At 40.6% G+C, this 14,726-nt stretch overlaps 2 protein-coding genes across 2 annotated transcripts; one reads left to right on the plus strand and one right to left on the minus strand.

Moving 5' to 3' along the window:
• On the plus strand, positions 1–3,487 carry heyl (hes related family bHLH transcription factor with YRPW motif like). The gene is made up of 5 exons (XM_085346722.1): positions 1–80; positions 2,192–2,258; positions 2,349–2,432; positions 2,551–2,632; positions 2,805–3,487. The coding sequence occupies exons 1-5, from the start codon at positions 1–3 to the stop codon at positions 3,485–3,487; spliced, it is 996 nt and encodes a 331-aa protein (XP_085202848.1).
• A 4,308-nt stretch (positions 3,488–7,795) lies between these two features.
• Positions 7,796–11,536, minus strand: LOC146609987 (coagulation factor XI-like). The gene is made up of 9 exons (XM_085346179.1): positions 11,451–11,536; positions 11,120–11,276; positions 10,380–10,489; positions 10,111–10,273; positions 9,771–9,889; positions 9,455–9,587; positions 9,139–9,242; positions 8,131–8,290; positions 7,796–7,968 (listed from the first exon to the last, which is right to left on the minus strand). The coding sequence occupies exons 1-9, from the start codon at positions 11,509–11,511 to the stop codon at positions 7,866–7,868; spliced, it is 1,110 nt and encodes a 369-aa protein (XP_085202305.1). The 5' UTR covers positions 11,512–11,536; the 3' UTR covers positions 7,796–7,865.
• Between the last annotated feature and the right edge of the window lie 3,190 nt (positions 11,537–14,726).

Raw genomic sequence — 14,726 nt, forward strand, 5'->3', positions numbered from 1 at the left:
ATGAAGAGACCTCACGATTACAGCTCTCCGGACTCGGACACCGACGAGTTCATTGACGTGGGCCAAGAAGATAGCTACTGGTGAGCCTCCTTCAGTCACACCTGAGATTGTAACACGTTCCCTCCAGTCATGTTTGAAAAGAAAATTACATGGCGCGCGGCTGTATTTAGCAGACAAAGTTAAAGGCAAATTTGCCCCGAGCATGTTTTCCAGTCTGCTGTGCAGTAACGAGTTTAAAAGACTGTGGGAAAAGTTTGAGGTCCCACAAGGTTGTGTTTATAAAGCAATTACAGCAAAATAGAACTTCTTATTATTTAAAGATTCCTGCATTCAGGTACAAAGTTTTTTATTTTTATTTATTTTTTAAGTCTTGACACGGTTTAATTAGCATATTATAAATCTTTAAGCAAATTTAAAAACCACGTCAGTGATGTCAGTGTAAAAACTGACGTGTCAACGAAGTTTGAGGCTCAAATCAGCAAATTTCTCTTGTTCAGAAAAGCAGATTTATTATAGATTTATGTTAGATAGATAGGTAAGATATACAGTGTTCACTTTCTGTGTAAAACAGAAGCTTTACAGCGGTTGTTGCACATGTAAGTGTAGGGGTTAGTCGAAAAAGCTGCGTGCATGACCATCCATGTAAAACAAAAAAGGCCTGTCAACGCTGAAGTGTCAACACAGGAGATGAAAACATGAGCAGGAAGTCATTCACTCAGGAATATTAATTGTATATATGTATATTTATAAAAAATCTATTGATTTGAACCACAATGAGTGATTATAGTATTATGTCTTAAAATGAAATGTCTGCAGTTGATGTAGAAAATTTCTTCACATGAGAAACACAAGTGAAAGCTCATGAGTTGGTTTTAATAAACAACTCTAAAATAGTTTTAATATTTTACGTCACATTAAATATGAAAAAAGTGCATTTTCCCACATGAGTTTAGTGTTATTATTCCATGCAAACAGTGTGTTATTTAATTAGCAACTTTATGAAAGATCTCCTCGTCTATGTCAGACACACATTTTTGCTGCATTTCCAAGACTGCATTTTCAGGCATAGAAAAACTGCTTTTTCACAAACAAATGAGTTTTTCTATGCTTTTATTATAAAGTTATAATCCCAACACTGAAATCTTGCTTTTGCACTGGAAAACTCCGATAAAAAATGTGAACTACACAGTTAAAATGGCTGGTTAAACGCTAAAATACTTCTGGAAGAGGAAAAAAAAATCTTCTAACCTTTGAATGCAAACGCGGCCTGCAGTGCCAAGGTGATTAAGTGCAGTCCACTGCATGTAACTTGTTCCATTGTTGTGGAAAATGCCCGATAAACAGTAAAATTACTCTGAACGCTGCACACTCTATTTTAAAGTCATTAAAGCGTTTTGCTTCTTAGATAAATTTGTCAAATTCCTTGACTCAGCATTAAAAGACATTTGGATTCAAAGCGCCAGTCATTAAAGTGTATTTGTAACAGTATACAAAAACTCATTCCCAGCAGTGCTGCTTACATCACAGGCGCTGAGCGAGCCAGTAACGCTAAAGACGGTTTAGATAAATTAAATTGCCATGTGACATGCAAACAGAAGACAGCGCTGCTTTTTCAAGTCAACCCCATCAAAGATTTACCTAAACAAAAACACACAGCTAAACTGGCAGCCCTCATGTTAAAATCTAATAGAAATAAGTCTCTAGCGGGGCAGTTTGGAGGGAACTGTGAGGCTCGGAGTCTCTTTCAGGCCTGTAAGATGAGAGTTCACAAACAAACACAATCCATATTGGATGACTGTACTCGGAGGAGCTCATGCTCCCATTGCAGCGTGCTGGAGCCCCATGTGAGCGCAAGCATCGCCTCGAGGCTATATAATCATCTTTTCTAAAAGTGCTTTTGCTCAGACGGAAAGGAGAACAGCATGTCATTTCACTGAGACTAATGTCCAGAAATGCATTAAAGTGAAAACAATCTCATCTTCCCTCCTCTCCCGGGCACTGCTCTTCTTTTCTGTGCCCAAAAAACAAATTAGATTGAAGGGAGTTGGTGTGCCATCCTGCCTCTGTGTCATATTAAGGAGGGTAATAATAACAATATGCAGGAAAATCAAATGATTTTTTTTTCTTTCTCCCTCTGTGTCCCTTCTTACTCATCTCGCTCTCTTGCTTCAACACTATCTTCGCGGTACAGCCCAGTCACTGGGTCCATGTCTCCAGGCAGCGCCTCGCAGATTCTGGCTCGAAAGAAGAGAAGAGGGGTGAGTGGATTAGGTCATTGGATGTTAGTCGGTTCTGTCTCTTTTTCAGTTGAGTCTGCAACTCAGTTTGCTTTTTTTTTTCTTATGCAGATCATAGAGAAGAGGCGCAGAGACCGCATCAACCACAGCTTGTCAGAGCTCCGTAGACTGGTGCCCAGCGCTTTTGAAAAACAGGTAAGGAATGAATTTGAGATGATGATATTTTTTGTCATAGTTAGACAATAAAACTAAAAGACTAAGCAGCTTTCTGTCATCGTGCCACTGATCAGAATGTTGCTAATTTTCACTGCAGGGTTCATCAAAGTTAGAGAAAGCAGAGATTCTACAGATGACAGTGGACCACCTCAAACTGCTGCATGCCATGGGAGGAAAAGGTGACAATTTGGACTCTTGCTTGCTGCCCTATTCGGATTCTCCCAAACAGCCGTTCCACATAAAGCAGTGATTCATAATTATTTATTATCCTCCTCTTTAGAAAAGAGATTTTTACTGCCTCCCCCTGCATTTATTCAGCAAAGACTAAACTGAACTGTTTTTCCACCTCAGGATACTTTGATGCGAGGGCTCTGGCAGTCGACTACAGGACCCTGGGCTTCAGGGAATGCGTTGGAGAGGTGGTACGGTACCTCAGCTCACTTGAGGGGGACTCCCCAGACCCTATAGGAGCTCGTCTGGTCTCCCACCTCTCTCACTGCGCGAGTGAGCTAGACCCTCTTCTCCTGCAGTCACCCCCTGCTTCTGCCCTGCCCTTCGCTCCTTGGCCATGGGCATCCTTCCCTCAAATCTCCCCTAACTCCCCAGCCTCCTCCTCCCCTCCTTTCCCCAGTGGGCGAAGGGATCTGGCCCTGCTAGGGAGCTACCCATCGCCCGCCTCCCTACGCCTCACCCCCCTGGCCGGGTGCCAGCAGGGTGCACCACAGCTCCTTGCACCTACAGCTCTTGCCACCGTCCACAGGGTGCCCTCCCTCGCAGCGTCTCCAGTCCTAGCCCCCTCCAGACCGCCACAGCCGTCTCCTCACAGCTCCAGCAGGGCCTCACCTCTACCTCTCTCAACCCCTTCCTCTTCCTCTCCTTCAACCTCCTCCTCTTCCACTTCCTCATCCTCCGCCCCTCCACAAGTCTCTTTCAGGCCCTTTGCACCTATGGGGTCTCCCACAGTCCAGCGCAGGGGCTTGAGCGGATCAGCCAAGGCGGCCCAAGGATGGGGGACTGAGATCGGTGCTTTTTGAGGGTCAGCTCTTTATTTGAGCGGACATGGACCTCCCATGTGCTCTATGTAGCAAATATTGGTTCCTTTGGAGAAAGAAGTATTCAACCTTTGATGATTGTTTCTGCTTCTAAAAAGCCATATCCGGTGATGGGTAAAGTTTCAGACGATCACAATCATATGTTACGGAACAAAGAGGGAATGTGAATGAGTAGCTCTGAATAAAGTCGTATTGTTGATTTTGCTTGACAAATACACACAAAGAAGAGTGTCCACCAGAGCCATAATCACAGTAAAACACTCAACAGAGAGTGCGGTTGAGATTTTACTGATCCCAGAACTGTGATGTTTCTGTTTTTCCAAAACATTTATACTTTTGATCATGCTTTCTGAATGTTTGACAAAATTTCTATAAAGACCAAGTGCCTTTATCTCTTTGCTCAAGTTTTCTGTGTTTTTCTCCGATTATATCAGTAAACGCAAACATGTAACTGCAGATATGCCATCTGCTATCAATACAAATGGGAAAGGAATGGTTTAAAAAAAGAAAAGAAAAAAGACTGCATGTTAGGCGTTTATCCGTATATTAACTATGTCTGCAAACACTGCCTGCATGTTCCCCAGCCATAACCCACTTGGTATCTGAGCTGTTTCCAGTGACGGCTGATGGGAGCTGTGGTCTTGTGGCTGCAGAGGATAAACATGGTGGGAGATGGTGATGTTTTTGGGATGCCGCGGCGAGGCAAACAGGCCCATCACTTTGCCCTCTAATTGGCGGTCCCCTGTAATTAACTTTACCCTCGTATCAGTCGATGTATCTTCCTCTCCTCTGCTGTCTCTCTGCCATTCTTTCTCTTCAATCTTGCGGTACACCAGCGGATATCTTCTCTCCCTGTTTGTCTGCGCCACTGTCTCCTCAACAATGGAGAGACAGAAAAGACGAGGGCGAAAAGGGAGGGATGGAGAGAGAGGAGAGACAGACTGAGAGAGGGGAAAACAAAAGGAAAAGATCTGAAGGGCTGTGGTTGAGTGACTGATTTGGTGTAGACGTTCAATAACAGGGTGGGAGGGAGGCAGGAGACAGGGTTACGGGGACTGCGAGGGTTTAAAAGGACAGGAAAAGAAGCAGTGTGAATCACAGAGAGTGGGCCAGCGTGTACGGGGTGCACGAGAAGCACCCGAAAGCTGATGAATGACACTTGCAACAAGCTTGTTTCTCAAAAACAGCATAATTGTGCCATGCTTCACCAAAACTGCTCTGCGGGGATGAGAGGGCAGAGAAGAGCCTTGTGTGTGTTTACTGCTGGGGAACGCTTTGATCTACTTCAGGATGCAATGTCTGTGGTCTGTGGTCCAAAAATGTGTGTGTTCCGCAAAGTGCATATTGTTTATTTGAGTGAGTGTGCTTTTGTGGGCTCGAGCCAGTCTCTTGCGCTTTCTTCTTTGTGTGTGTGTGTGTGTGTTTTGTTGAGTGTTTTGTTTATGCAGTGTGCATGGTCGTGTGTGTGTATGTGTTTGTGTAATGTGAGTATTCAGGGCTGGCGTCAGGACTGAACCGCGGTGACGGCGTGGCTCTCGTGCGATGCCGGCCGGCGGTCGGACCGACGGACAGTGTGGTGGTGGAATGTTTGTGGAGGGTGTACGCACACACATACACATATACACACACAGATACGCACTCAGGCATACAGACAACACACAACACAGACACACATAGGCTGGCTGGCACTATTCTAGCCCCTGCGTGGAGGAGCCAGAGTCACCACCACAGCTTCCAGGAAGGACAACCACAGTCACACTGTGCTGGGTTTCCCACGGGGGAGGGGAGAGAGTGAGGGTGGAGGGATGTGCAAGGAAGGAGGGAAGGAAACTTTGGAGAAAGAAGGAGGGAAATGCTGTGTGTATGTGAGTGTGCATGTAGGGCAACAGGACACGGTGCAAACTCAGTGAAGAAAAGAGGAGGGTTCAGCAAGCAGGAAGGATGGCCGAAACAAATCGGAGAGAGAACAAAGTAAACTCAGCCACATCAATGCATCACAGCTGATTTTTTTTAATTACATGTCTATAGATATAATTTTCCGAGAATAGGAACATGGTTCATTTTTTGTTTGTCTGTGCCATAGACAGGGGAGTAAAAGCCAGTCTTTCTAATGGCCAGCCTGCAGATGACATGCATGCATCACTATTGATTTTTTAAATTTTTATATAATTTTATATATATATATAACTAAATATATGTGGCTAACATTAGCTTAGGCGACCCCAGCCCATTGTTACTTCTTAAGGATTTTGTGGGGCAGCTGTTGCACTCATTGAAATCAAATAAATCTGATTATCATGAACTCCAAGTGATAAATTCCTCCTGTCTCACCCCACATCTAATTTATCTGGGGTGAATAACTGCCTGTCAGCTAATGACGGACAAATACTATAAACAAAAGGCCCCAAAAACTCAACTTTAAATTTATCTAATGAACAGAAAATGAAAAAGCCATCAGTTCTTTATTTTTTGAAGGAAAATCAAACTGACAAGCGGACCGACTACAAACCAGCTGATAATGTAATAGCCATGTCCATCCTTACTATACAGTCTTTTTCCAGGCTAACCCTAACCCTCAAACCACTGCACCACCGTACTGTTCTCAGGCCCATGTTTTAAAGGTTTAAAGAAGCATTCGGATCCCCAGACGTTGTATAACACTATTACCCAATAGGGTTTACTTATTAGATAATGGTAGTGCTAGCATATAAATCTAACGTTAAAAAGATCACTGAAAATTAAAGTGATTAGCACATCCACTGGCAAGTAAATGTCCAAAGTCTATACTGAACACAGTATGAGCACCAGTGGTTTATGCAGTTAATTTAGTGACCTCTGCTGTCAAAACTACAAAGGTGCAAAAGCAAAGGAAGAACATGTAGGGACAAAGATTCATTTCCTTCTATCAAAATGTAATAAAACAAATAAACTGCACAATGCAAAAATTGATCATTTATAAACATATAACAACAAACATTTGTAAACAGTTAAAATTCATTAAAACAATGTTCATCCAGAATTGCCACCTTGCACGTATATTCTCTGTTCACGTCACTGTTTGTTCAGGATAGTGGACATTATATTTGTTGCATGAACTTTAAAACCACAATTTTAGCTGATTTTATGTGAACATAGTGCTGTAGCCCCGACAGCAGTTTCCATTACACCTGTTACTGCAAAGTGGTTCAACTCCTGATGTTTAGAAGAAAGTCCTCCAAATTTAAAACAAGACGGGTACATTTACTAGAACACAGAGAAATGTGTGTATCTGGGAGCATTTGACTGTTAACGCTGTTAACGCTGAGTCCCGTCTGGACTACAAAGTTTCTCTTGAGATGTTAGGATGCCGATAAACATGTTCTTTCTTCGTCCATGGTGTAAAGTATTCACTTGAGGTTACAAACATCCGCCACAAGGTGGAAGCATTGCAAAGAGGAGTGGTTATTCTTTACAAATTTTGCCATCTTGGTCTATGGTTTGTGTCATGTTTATTTAAGCTGGAGGTGGGCTTGCTCTGCAATTTTCAGGCAATATTTTAAAGAGGCCGGTGTATATGTTTATGTAGCTGTTGGTGTTAGAGATCATGTGGCTAGAGACTGCCATGTCCTCACATGTGTAGAGATATCCCATTATGATTTGGTGGTCTGGGCTTGGCATTAATTTGCTTTGTTTCTCCTTTGTTTTCTCCTTTCTTTTGTAGCCAGAGCCACTGCCAAATGTCCTGTACATATTTTCCATAGTATGTTTTTGCTTTTTTCTCCTTTCTGAATGTTCTCTGTATGTCATTAAACTGCTGTAAGAACCCCTTTTATTGTGTCTTGTGTGGCAACTAATTACCCGGGCAGAAGTTTTGGGAGCTTGTTGGGGCTGGAGCATGTACATGTGTGTTAATACAAAACCATAATCCTCCCAGGAGCAGAGATTCCAGCAAATTCGCCCTAAACACAGAACGTGCAATCCTTTGAGAAAACCCAAACAAAACATAAAACCCAAGAGTTCGTTTATAGATTGCAAAGGCCTCAGTTAACATTTTAAATGTTAAAGTTCATGTCAGCACGATCACAAAAAACTGAACAAGTGGCTTGTTTGGAAAGTTTACAGAGAAAAACTCTCATCTGACTAAAAAGAACATAGCAGCACATTTTAGGTTAGGTTAGCTGTGTTGCATCTAAACAAACAAAAATTTCTGGAACATTTTCCTTTTGGTCAGATGAGACTAAAGTGGACATATTTGTTTAATAAACATGTCAGACAGACAGCTCATGTTTGAAATGATTTATTTAGGTTCCACAAAAATCCCACTGAGAGCTGTGAAGTCTTCAAACTTAATTTCACACATGTTACAAGTAGATCCCTGAGTCTATGGGCAGTTTTTAAGGGAGAAACCCGACACAACATTGGTGACTTTGATGACTTTGGGAGGAGCAGGGATGGTGATGACACGCTTCAGGTAGCAGCGACGCCTACAGTACAAAACCCAACAGTTTAAATTAGAGACTGGAGATATAGTTGTCATCAGATTACAAAAAGTGTGAATACAACAGATTAATAAATGTGACGTGGTTTCTGGGTGCGACGTGAATTACTAGTTTAAAGTGTGCACAGAAGTATTCGTAATACTTCACCGATAACTGCGATCAAAGAAGGTTTCATCAGCGTAGGTGTAGAACTGGCAGTGAGGGTCCTCAGTGCATGTCTTCTGGCATGTGTCTGCATCATCCATCAACTCATAGCGAATGTCAGAACCTTTGAAATCTACTCCTTCATAAGCCACTCTGGCCCAGTCTGTTAGCAGAAACACATGTCACTGTGCTGAAGGGATGGACACATAAAATATTCCTGTGCATAATTACAGTGTCTTTAACAATATTAGGCTACCTTTACAGAACAAAGCCCAAAAGATGATTGTCTCACATCCACATGTTGTATTAGAGGAAAATGACATAGATTTGGTTTGTCATCATGTCTGAAATACTAATTTTTACATTAACCCTCTCGAGGCAGGCGTTGCCGATTTGCAACAGTTAAAAACTAACAACCCGATTACCCCACATACATATTTCTGTTTTGTTTGAAGCTAAAGAAACACTTTCAAAACAAATCAGATTTCAGTGATGTCAGATCTATACTTGTATGACCTCAAAATCCTCCTTAGTAGTTTGTTTGGCCCCTAGACGTGCATGCCTAAGCCTGTTCTGAAGCGGCCTAACCACATCAGGGCATGCATGTCTAATCATACTTATGAGACAGTCGATGGTGTCCTGGGGTATCTCGTCCGGGATCTGGACCAGTGCAACCTGACAATGTGGGACTGAACCATAATGCCCTAGAGGTGGGGGAATCAATTACTTCATCCTCCAGGAACTGCCTGATTGAGTGTTTCTTAAGGTGTTCCAGGTTCCAATAAATTGAACATTTATGTAACAGTGATATAATTCAGTATTCACCCACATTTATTTGTCTACTTTTTAAATTTGTTTGATGATCTAAAACATGTAAGACTGTGAAATATTCAGAAAAATGAGAAATCAGGTAGGGGCCAAATACTTTTCACAACACTGTATGCTGTTCAGTAACTGTTCGCTCACAAACACGTTCATGCGGAGCATTACAGGTTGATTTGCGCTACTCACTGTCGTCAAGCTGACAGGAACGGTGTGGTAGCCCTGAAGTGCCTGTATCTGCCCTGGTGACTATTTCATGTGTGTTTTCCTTCAGGTAACAAACAAAGGTATTCCTAAAAAACAAACAAATAAAATCAAAAAGCCTTAAAATCAAAATGTGTAAGAGGGTCTAAATGTTTGCATATAATGTAGAGCTGTAGAGCTATAATTCTGCACTTAAGTACAGTTTTATTACACTGCCTGTTAGACATGAAAGAAAAAGAAAAACACATAAGATATTTGTTTCACTCTCAGATGAGACGTTGTCTGAAACACAAACAACTACCTGTTATAAGTGAAGTAGGTGCAGCGCGGATGAGTTGAGCACAGAGTCTGACAGTGTTCAGGAGAGGCAGCAGGCAGAGACTCAATGTCACTTCCTGGGATGTCAGTGTTTGGAAAAAGCTTTCTCTGACATACTGAATATAAAAGAGGAAAGACATTTGTTTTGTTTGATATGCTTTTATATTCCCATGTGAAGCACTTTGTAATAGATTCTAGTCTTAAAAGGCCCATATAAATACATTTTACTTACTTACATTAGGAAAACACACAGGCAACAAACAGGAAGTGGGCCGAAAGCTACAACTAGGTCTATGTACCTTTGTCAAAGTGCTGAGTTTGGTTTGTTTTTTGGGAGAATCCAGATGTTACACCAGCTTTTCTTTCAATAACAGGAGTCCTTGGTACAGTCCAACTGAATTTTAGGTAACACTTATACCTTAAACAGAACAAGAAATCATATTCTCCTTTGCTGTTAGAGTGCAAAATATCATGGACAAACATGGACATGCAGTTTAAAAAAACAAGATGTGACGCAATAAAATGCAATAAGATGAACTTTGGGAAATGCAGAGGTGTAGGACAAATCTTTTGTGGTTAAACAATAAATAAATATGGAAACATGTTTAAAATAAATACACTATCCTAACTCAAATTTACCTGACTTTACTATTTGAGAAATTCTGTTTTACAAAAGTGAAGAACTGACACGCAGGGTCCTGAGTGCACACTCGCTGGCACTCCTTGTGGTCACCTGTGAACAAGGACCTGTAGTCTCCCCCGATAAAGTCCATGTTTTGGTACAGCTCAGACAGGCAAGGTTCTGTTTCAAACAATAGAAACATGCATAGAGAAAGGTAAACTGGAGGTGAACATACTTCATGAATTGCTTAATTTTTAAAATGGTTTATTAATGGTTGTAAGCCTACGTGGGCCTGGGCTGCAGGATTTTAGAGAAAAACCAGAAGTGACACCCTGTACTGGAGTCTGAGCACTGGGCTCTCCTGAGGGAGTGGACTTTAGGTAGCAGTAGAAGTGCCTGCAGAGACCGACAAGTGGAAGGAGCCATAGTAAAACCAATATAACACATAAATAACAGATCCTGAAATAACATGACATACTGTGCTTCCTATAGCTGGATATGGGTCTTTAGACTTTTGGCTGAACTCTGTGAAATCTTAAGTTGCCATCAGTGAGAGGCAGTAACCATGGGTGAGTATACTGGTATACAGTGTGGGACAGCTCTGTAACATCTCGTGGAAGTTGGGGAGAGTGCCTCTGGATTGGCAGACTGGAGGGATGGTGTGTTCAAACTTCAAGGGGATCAACCTCCTCACTCAAAAAAGTATATGCCATGGAACTGGAGAGCACAGTCTGTTGAATTTTGTGGTGAAAGAGAAACAAGCACAAAGGTGATTTTGATTTTTGTCAATCTAACTTCTCACTCTCACCCAGGACCAGGAGTAGATCACAGATACAAGAAGCAGAAATTAGTTCAGCTCAACTTTAGAGATACGGTGCAGAGAAAGGTCATTTGGAAGGAACTCGTCGCCTTGTTTGGGAACACTTTGGTGGTGTTGCTTAGACTGCTGCACCTTACAACCTGCCACTGCAAGATGGACCTGGATAAGTACGTGTATATATTGCAACTCATTTGTGCCAGTCATACCTGTCATCGTGGGTCCAATCAGCACGAATAAAGCTAAAGAAGAGGCAAGAGGGGTGCTGGGTGCACAGGAGCTGACAGTGGTTAACATCAGGGGAGTAGAGAAATGTTATGTCATTTCCCGGGAAATCCATGTTCAACAGAATATTTGGATTACATGCTGAAGAACAGAAAAGGGAAATATTTAAGGAAACATTTACATGTACAAAGACGTTGTTCATATATCACAAACATTTAACCACACAAAAGTGCCAAAAAAAGCATAATGGTACATGAATAGGTAGTTGCATACGTTTAGCCCTGTCATAACAATATATTGCATAGTGCATCATACCTTGACATAAAGAAGAGCTGAGGAGGGAGAGAAGACCAACGAAGATCAAATGTGTTATCATCTTTAACGTTTAACATCAGAGGAAATGAAACTCATCAAACACGACTACATTTAACGAAAACGCTGATACACACAGGTGTGCACACAGGTGTACACAGACACAAACGACACCTTTCTTGGCTGCTACCTCAAAGCACATTGTGCGCTGTCGGTCCTGCGTGCTGCATAACAACATTCAATATTTAGTATTTACTGTTATTTACTGTTAGCTAGATTAATGCGATAGTGCTGTGTTTATTATGTTGCTCCCTCTTTTTACTTGTTTTCTCTTTTTCTCTTTTCTTTCTCTCAACAGGTGATCCGTGAGATTTTTTTTCTTTTTAAGTGCCCTTTCTCACTGTCCCTCTTCCCCTCTGTGTTTTGTTCCTTCATCTTTCTTTCTCCCTTTCCTATCCCCCAGTCATGTCTGTCCCATCTGTGACAACTGAAAATAAAATAAAATAAAATAAAATAAAATAAAATAAAATAAAATAAAATAAAATAAATAATAACAGCAAAGGTCGATCAAATGGACCAAAACAGCAAGGCCGTGATGATCCACTTGGCAAAGTAAATCCATTAGGTATCTTTGTTGCCTTTCAGACATCAATTCTGACGGCTAAAAAACCATATGGGACAGGCAAAAAATAAATAAATAAATAAAATAAATGATAACCCATGCTGACCGTGTCTCAGTCATATATGTGCACACATATAGATACCTTCAAAAACAGTTTTTAACAGTGAAACTTGACAGAGCATTGGTGGCTTTGGTAACTTTAGGATGAGCAGGCAATATAACAACACAAAATTAACAACATTGCGAATTAGACACCGGAAGTACAGCTGTCATCAAATTACAAAAAGTGTGGCTTTAACAGATTAATAAACATAACATGTTTTCTGGATTTAACCTGAATTACTAGTTTTCTTTTAAGAATCAAAAATATATGTATTTAAACAATTGTGCATGTAAGCAACCACTTTTGAACATTATCTGTCCACACACTGCAAATTCTGAAATGTAATCCTTCACGAGCCACCGTAGCCTAGTCTGTTGTCAAACAGTTAAACTTACAGATCAGTTACACTATGCAGATTTTAAATGAAATTTCCAATGAAAATATGCTGAACTTTTCTTTACAAATTGTATACATTGTATCCAAATTATATCCATTTAAATGACAAAGTTTAAATGGAATGTAACTGAAAAAATGAAACCAATTATTTGGCTGAAACTAAACTTTATCAAACTTAAAATGTAACTCTAATAGTGTCACTTAAAATTACTTGTAATACTCAAATAATTTCCATGTGATGTTTCTCAACACAAAAAGGTGGAAGTGCACTTGATAAAAATTCTTCAAACGTTCTTTAGATTTAAAACGTATGTTTATGTCAGATCAACTGAATTTAATGTGACACTTATATGTTAGACAGAACAAGAAATTTATGTTATCAATCAGCTAATCACTCAATCAATCAGTCAATCTACCCAGACGATATACGAGATGATGATGAACACTGGAGGGAAACATAGGTATGGTGTTTAAAAAAATAGCCTCCACCACTCCATCAAAACTCCAAAGCTGAACTCTAGGAAGTCCAGAAAGTCCAGAAAGACGCAGTTTTGCCTGTTTATTCTTTCCTTTCCTTTCAAACCATTTGCATCAGTAATAGTGTAGAGCACTTTAAAAAGCACTGACTGACAAATCTAGACTTTTCTAATCAAAGTTTAACTGCTTTTGTCTTTGAAACTCTCTTGTGTAAAATATAAAAACTAACATGCAATGTCCTTCTCTCAAAAGCACAGCCAGCTTTATGTACAGCTACCATGAACACAAACTTAGAGTTTAGATGATATTGTGTTGGTATTTTCTGAAGTAACTGGGGGGGAGGGGGGGACGTAGAAGGCAACATACAAAACCAAGAGTATGAACTCAAGAACAGCATGCTCTAATTGAAGCATGGGCCACAACGTTTTCTTGATATACGAATCTATGGTTTGGGTGACAGTTGAAGCAAGCCACCACCTGCCCCTGTATCACTTTCAGACCTGCCCCTGTATCACTTTCAGTCACCATGGTCCTGGGACAATAGGAGAAACCAGATAGCTTTAACAGTGTCAAAAGCACGCTGACAAGATGACCACTCATATTTGATTTTAGCCTTCAGTTCTATGACAGCAACCAAACAGTGACAGCCAATGCAAACTGGGAGCTGGTTCCAGAGCAGGGCCCTGAAAGCTGAAGGTGCTGCCACCCGTTCTACTTTTGCATACTGTAGGAATGACAAGTAAACCAGGAGTCTGAAAAAAATGTTATGTTGGGATAGTATGAAACTATGAAATGATACGTGACTATCTAAGACCTTTTATGTAAGTTAAAGGATTTTAAAATTCATTCTCAATTTAACAGAAAACCAAGAGAAGCTGACGGAATAGATATATGTTCTCTTATTGTAGTCCCAGCTAATGTCTTCAAAACATTCTTGGAGTTTAACTAACTAACTGGACTGCATCATATGGCTTCATAGGTAAATAAAGCTGGTAAAATGTATATTATGCCATCTGACAATAGTGCCTAAATGAAGCCTGGATAATAGGAATAGAAATGGTCCTGGCATAGAACCCTGTGGAACCCCATAATCAGCCTCAGCGTGTGAAGAATACTCGCCATTATGGCAACACCCCAAAAAACACAGAAAGCTCATGAGCTCCTTCTTGTTTGGGGAAAACAAACTTGCTGGCTCATAAGAGACACATTAAAAAGAGGAAAAGGAAACAACTCCCTTTTAGGTCAACCGAGTATTTATGGGCCCTGAATTTTCTGAACTACACCTTGATAGAATTGATAGTCTATAACCAAACCTGGAGAAAATACTCACTCTCCCAGTAAATATTCTCTTTAGCAAAATCCCCATGGTGAACCCAATAAATCAAGTTGCTCTTAATTTGAGATCTTTGCTTGTTCTTTGCTTGAGTCCATTATGAAAAGAAATATTTACAATCTGAATAAAAATTGTTCAGAAACAATTATTTAGCTGAGTCTAGTGAGCTGTCTCTCTTTCTCTACAGAAGTTGCAGGAAGGATCATGTCAGTTTTCTTGAAAAGTGCATCCAAACATAAAATCTGCAGTGAAAGTTGTGAAAACCTAAAATAAACTCTAATAGGTCTTTTGTGGTCAATAATATGATATTAATAAAGCAGACAAAACTGAAACTTTTTTTATTGCTGT

This window comes from Diplotaxodon limnothrissa, linkage group LG22, assembly GCF_057381915.1.
Source record: "Diplotaxodon limnothrissa isolate DT_005_m linkage group LG22, D_limnothrissa_male_GT1.1, whole genome shotgun sequence".
In the NCBI taxonomy this organism is placed as follows: domain Eukaryota; kingdom Metazoa; phylum Chordata; class Actinopteri; order Cichliformes; family Cichlidae; genus Diplotaxodon; species Diplotaxodon limnothrissa.

Bases quoted from the DNA above. Each gene is read 5' to 3' on its own strand.
- heyl (XM_085346722.1), top strand. From the start codon at position 1: ATGAAGAGACCTCACGATTACAGCTCTCCGGACTCGGACACCGACGAG. The intron at 2,433-2,550 runs GTAAGGAATGAA...TTTTCACTGCAG, and splicing joins CCAGCGCTTTTGAAAAACAG to GGTTCATCAAAGTTAGAGAA. The intron at 2,633-2,804 runs GTGACAATTTGG...TTTCCACCTCAG, and splicing joins GCATGCCATGGGAGGAAAAG to GATACTTTGATGCGAGGGCT.
- LOC146609987 (XM_085346179.1), bottom strand. From the start codon at position 11,511: ATGATAACACATTTGATCTTCGTTGGTCTTCTCTCCCTCCTCAGCTCT. The intron at 11,277-11,450 runs GTATGATGCACT...TCTGTTCTTCAG, and splicing joins CAGCTCTTCTTTATGTCAAG to CATGTAATCCAAATATTCTG. The intron at 9,243-9,454 runs GTAGTTGTTTGT...TTTGTTTTTTAG, and splicing joins ACCTACTTCACTTATAACAG to GAATACCTTTGTTTGTTACC.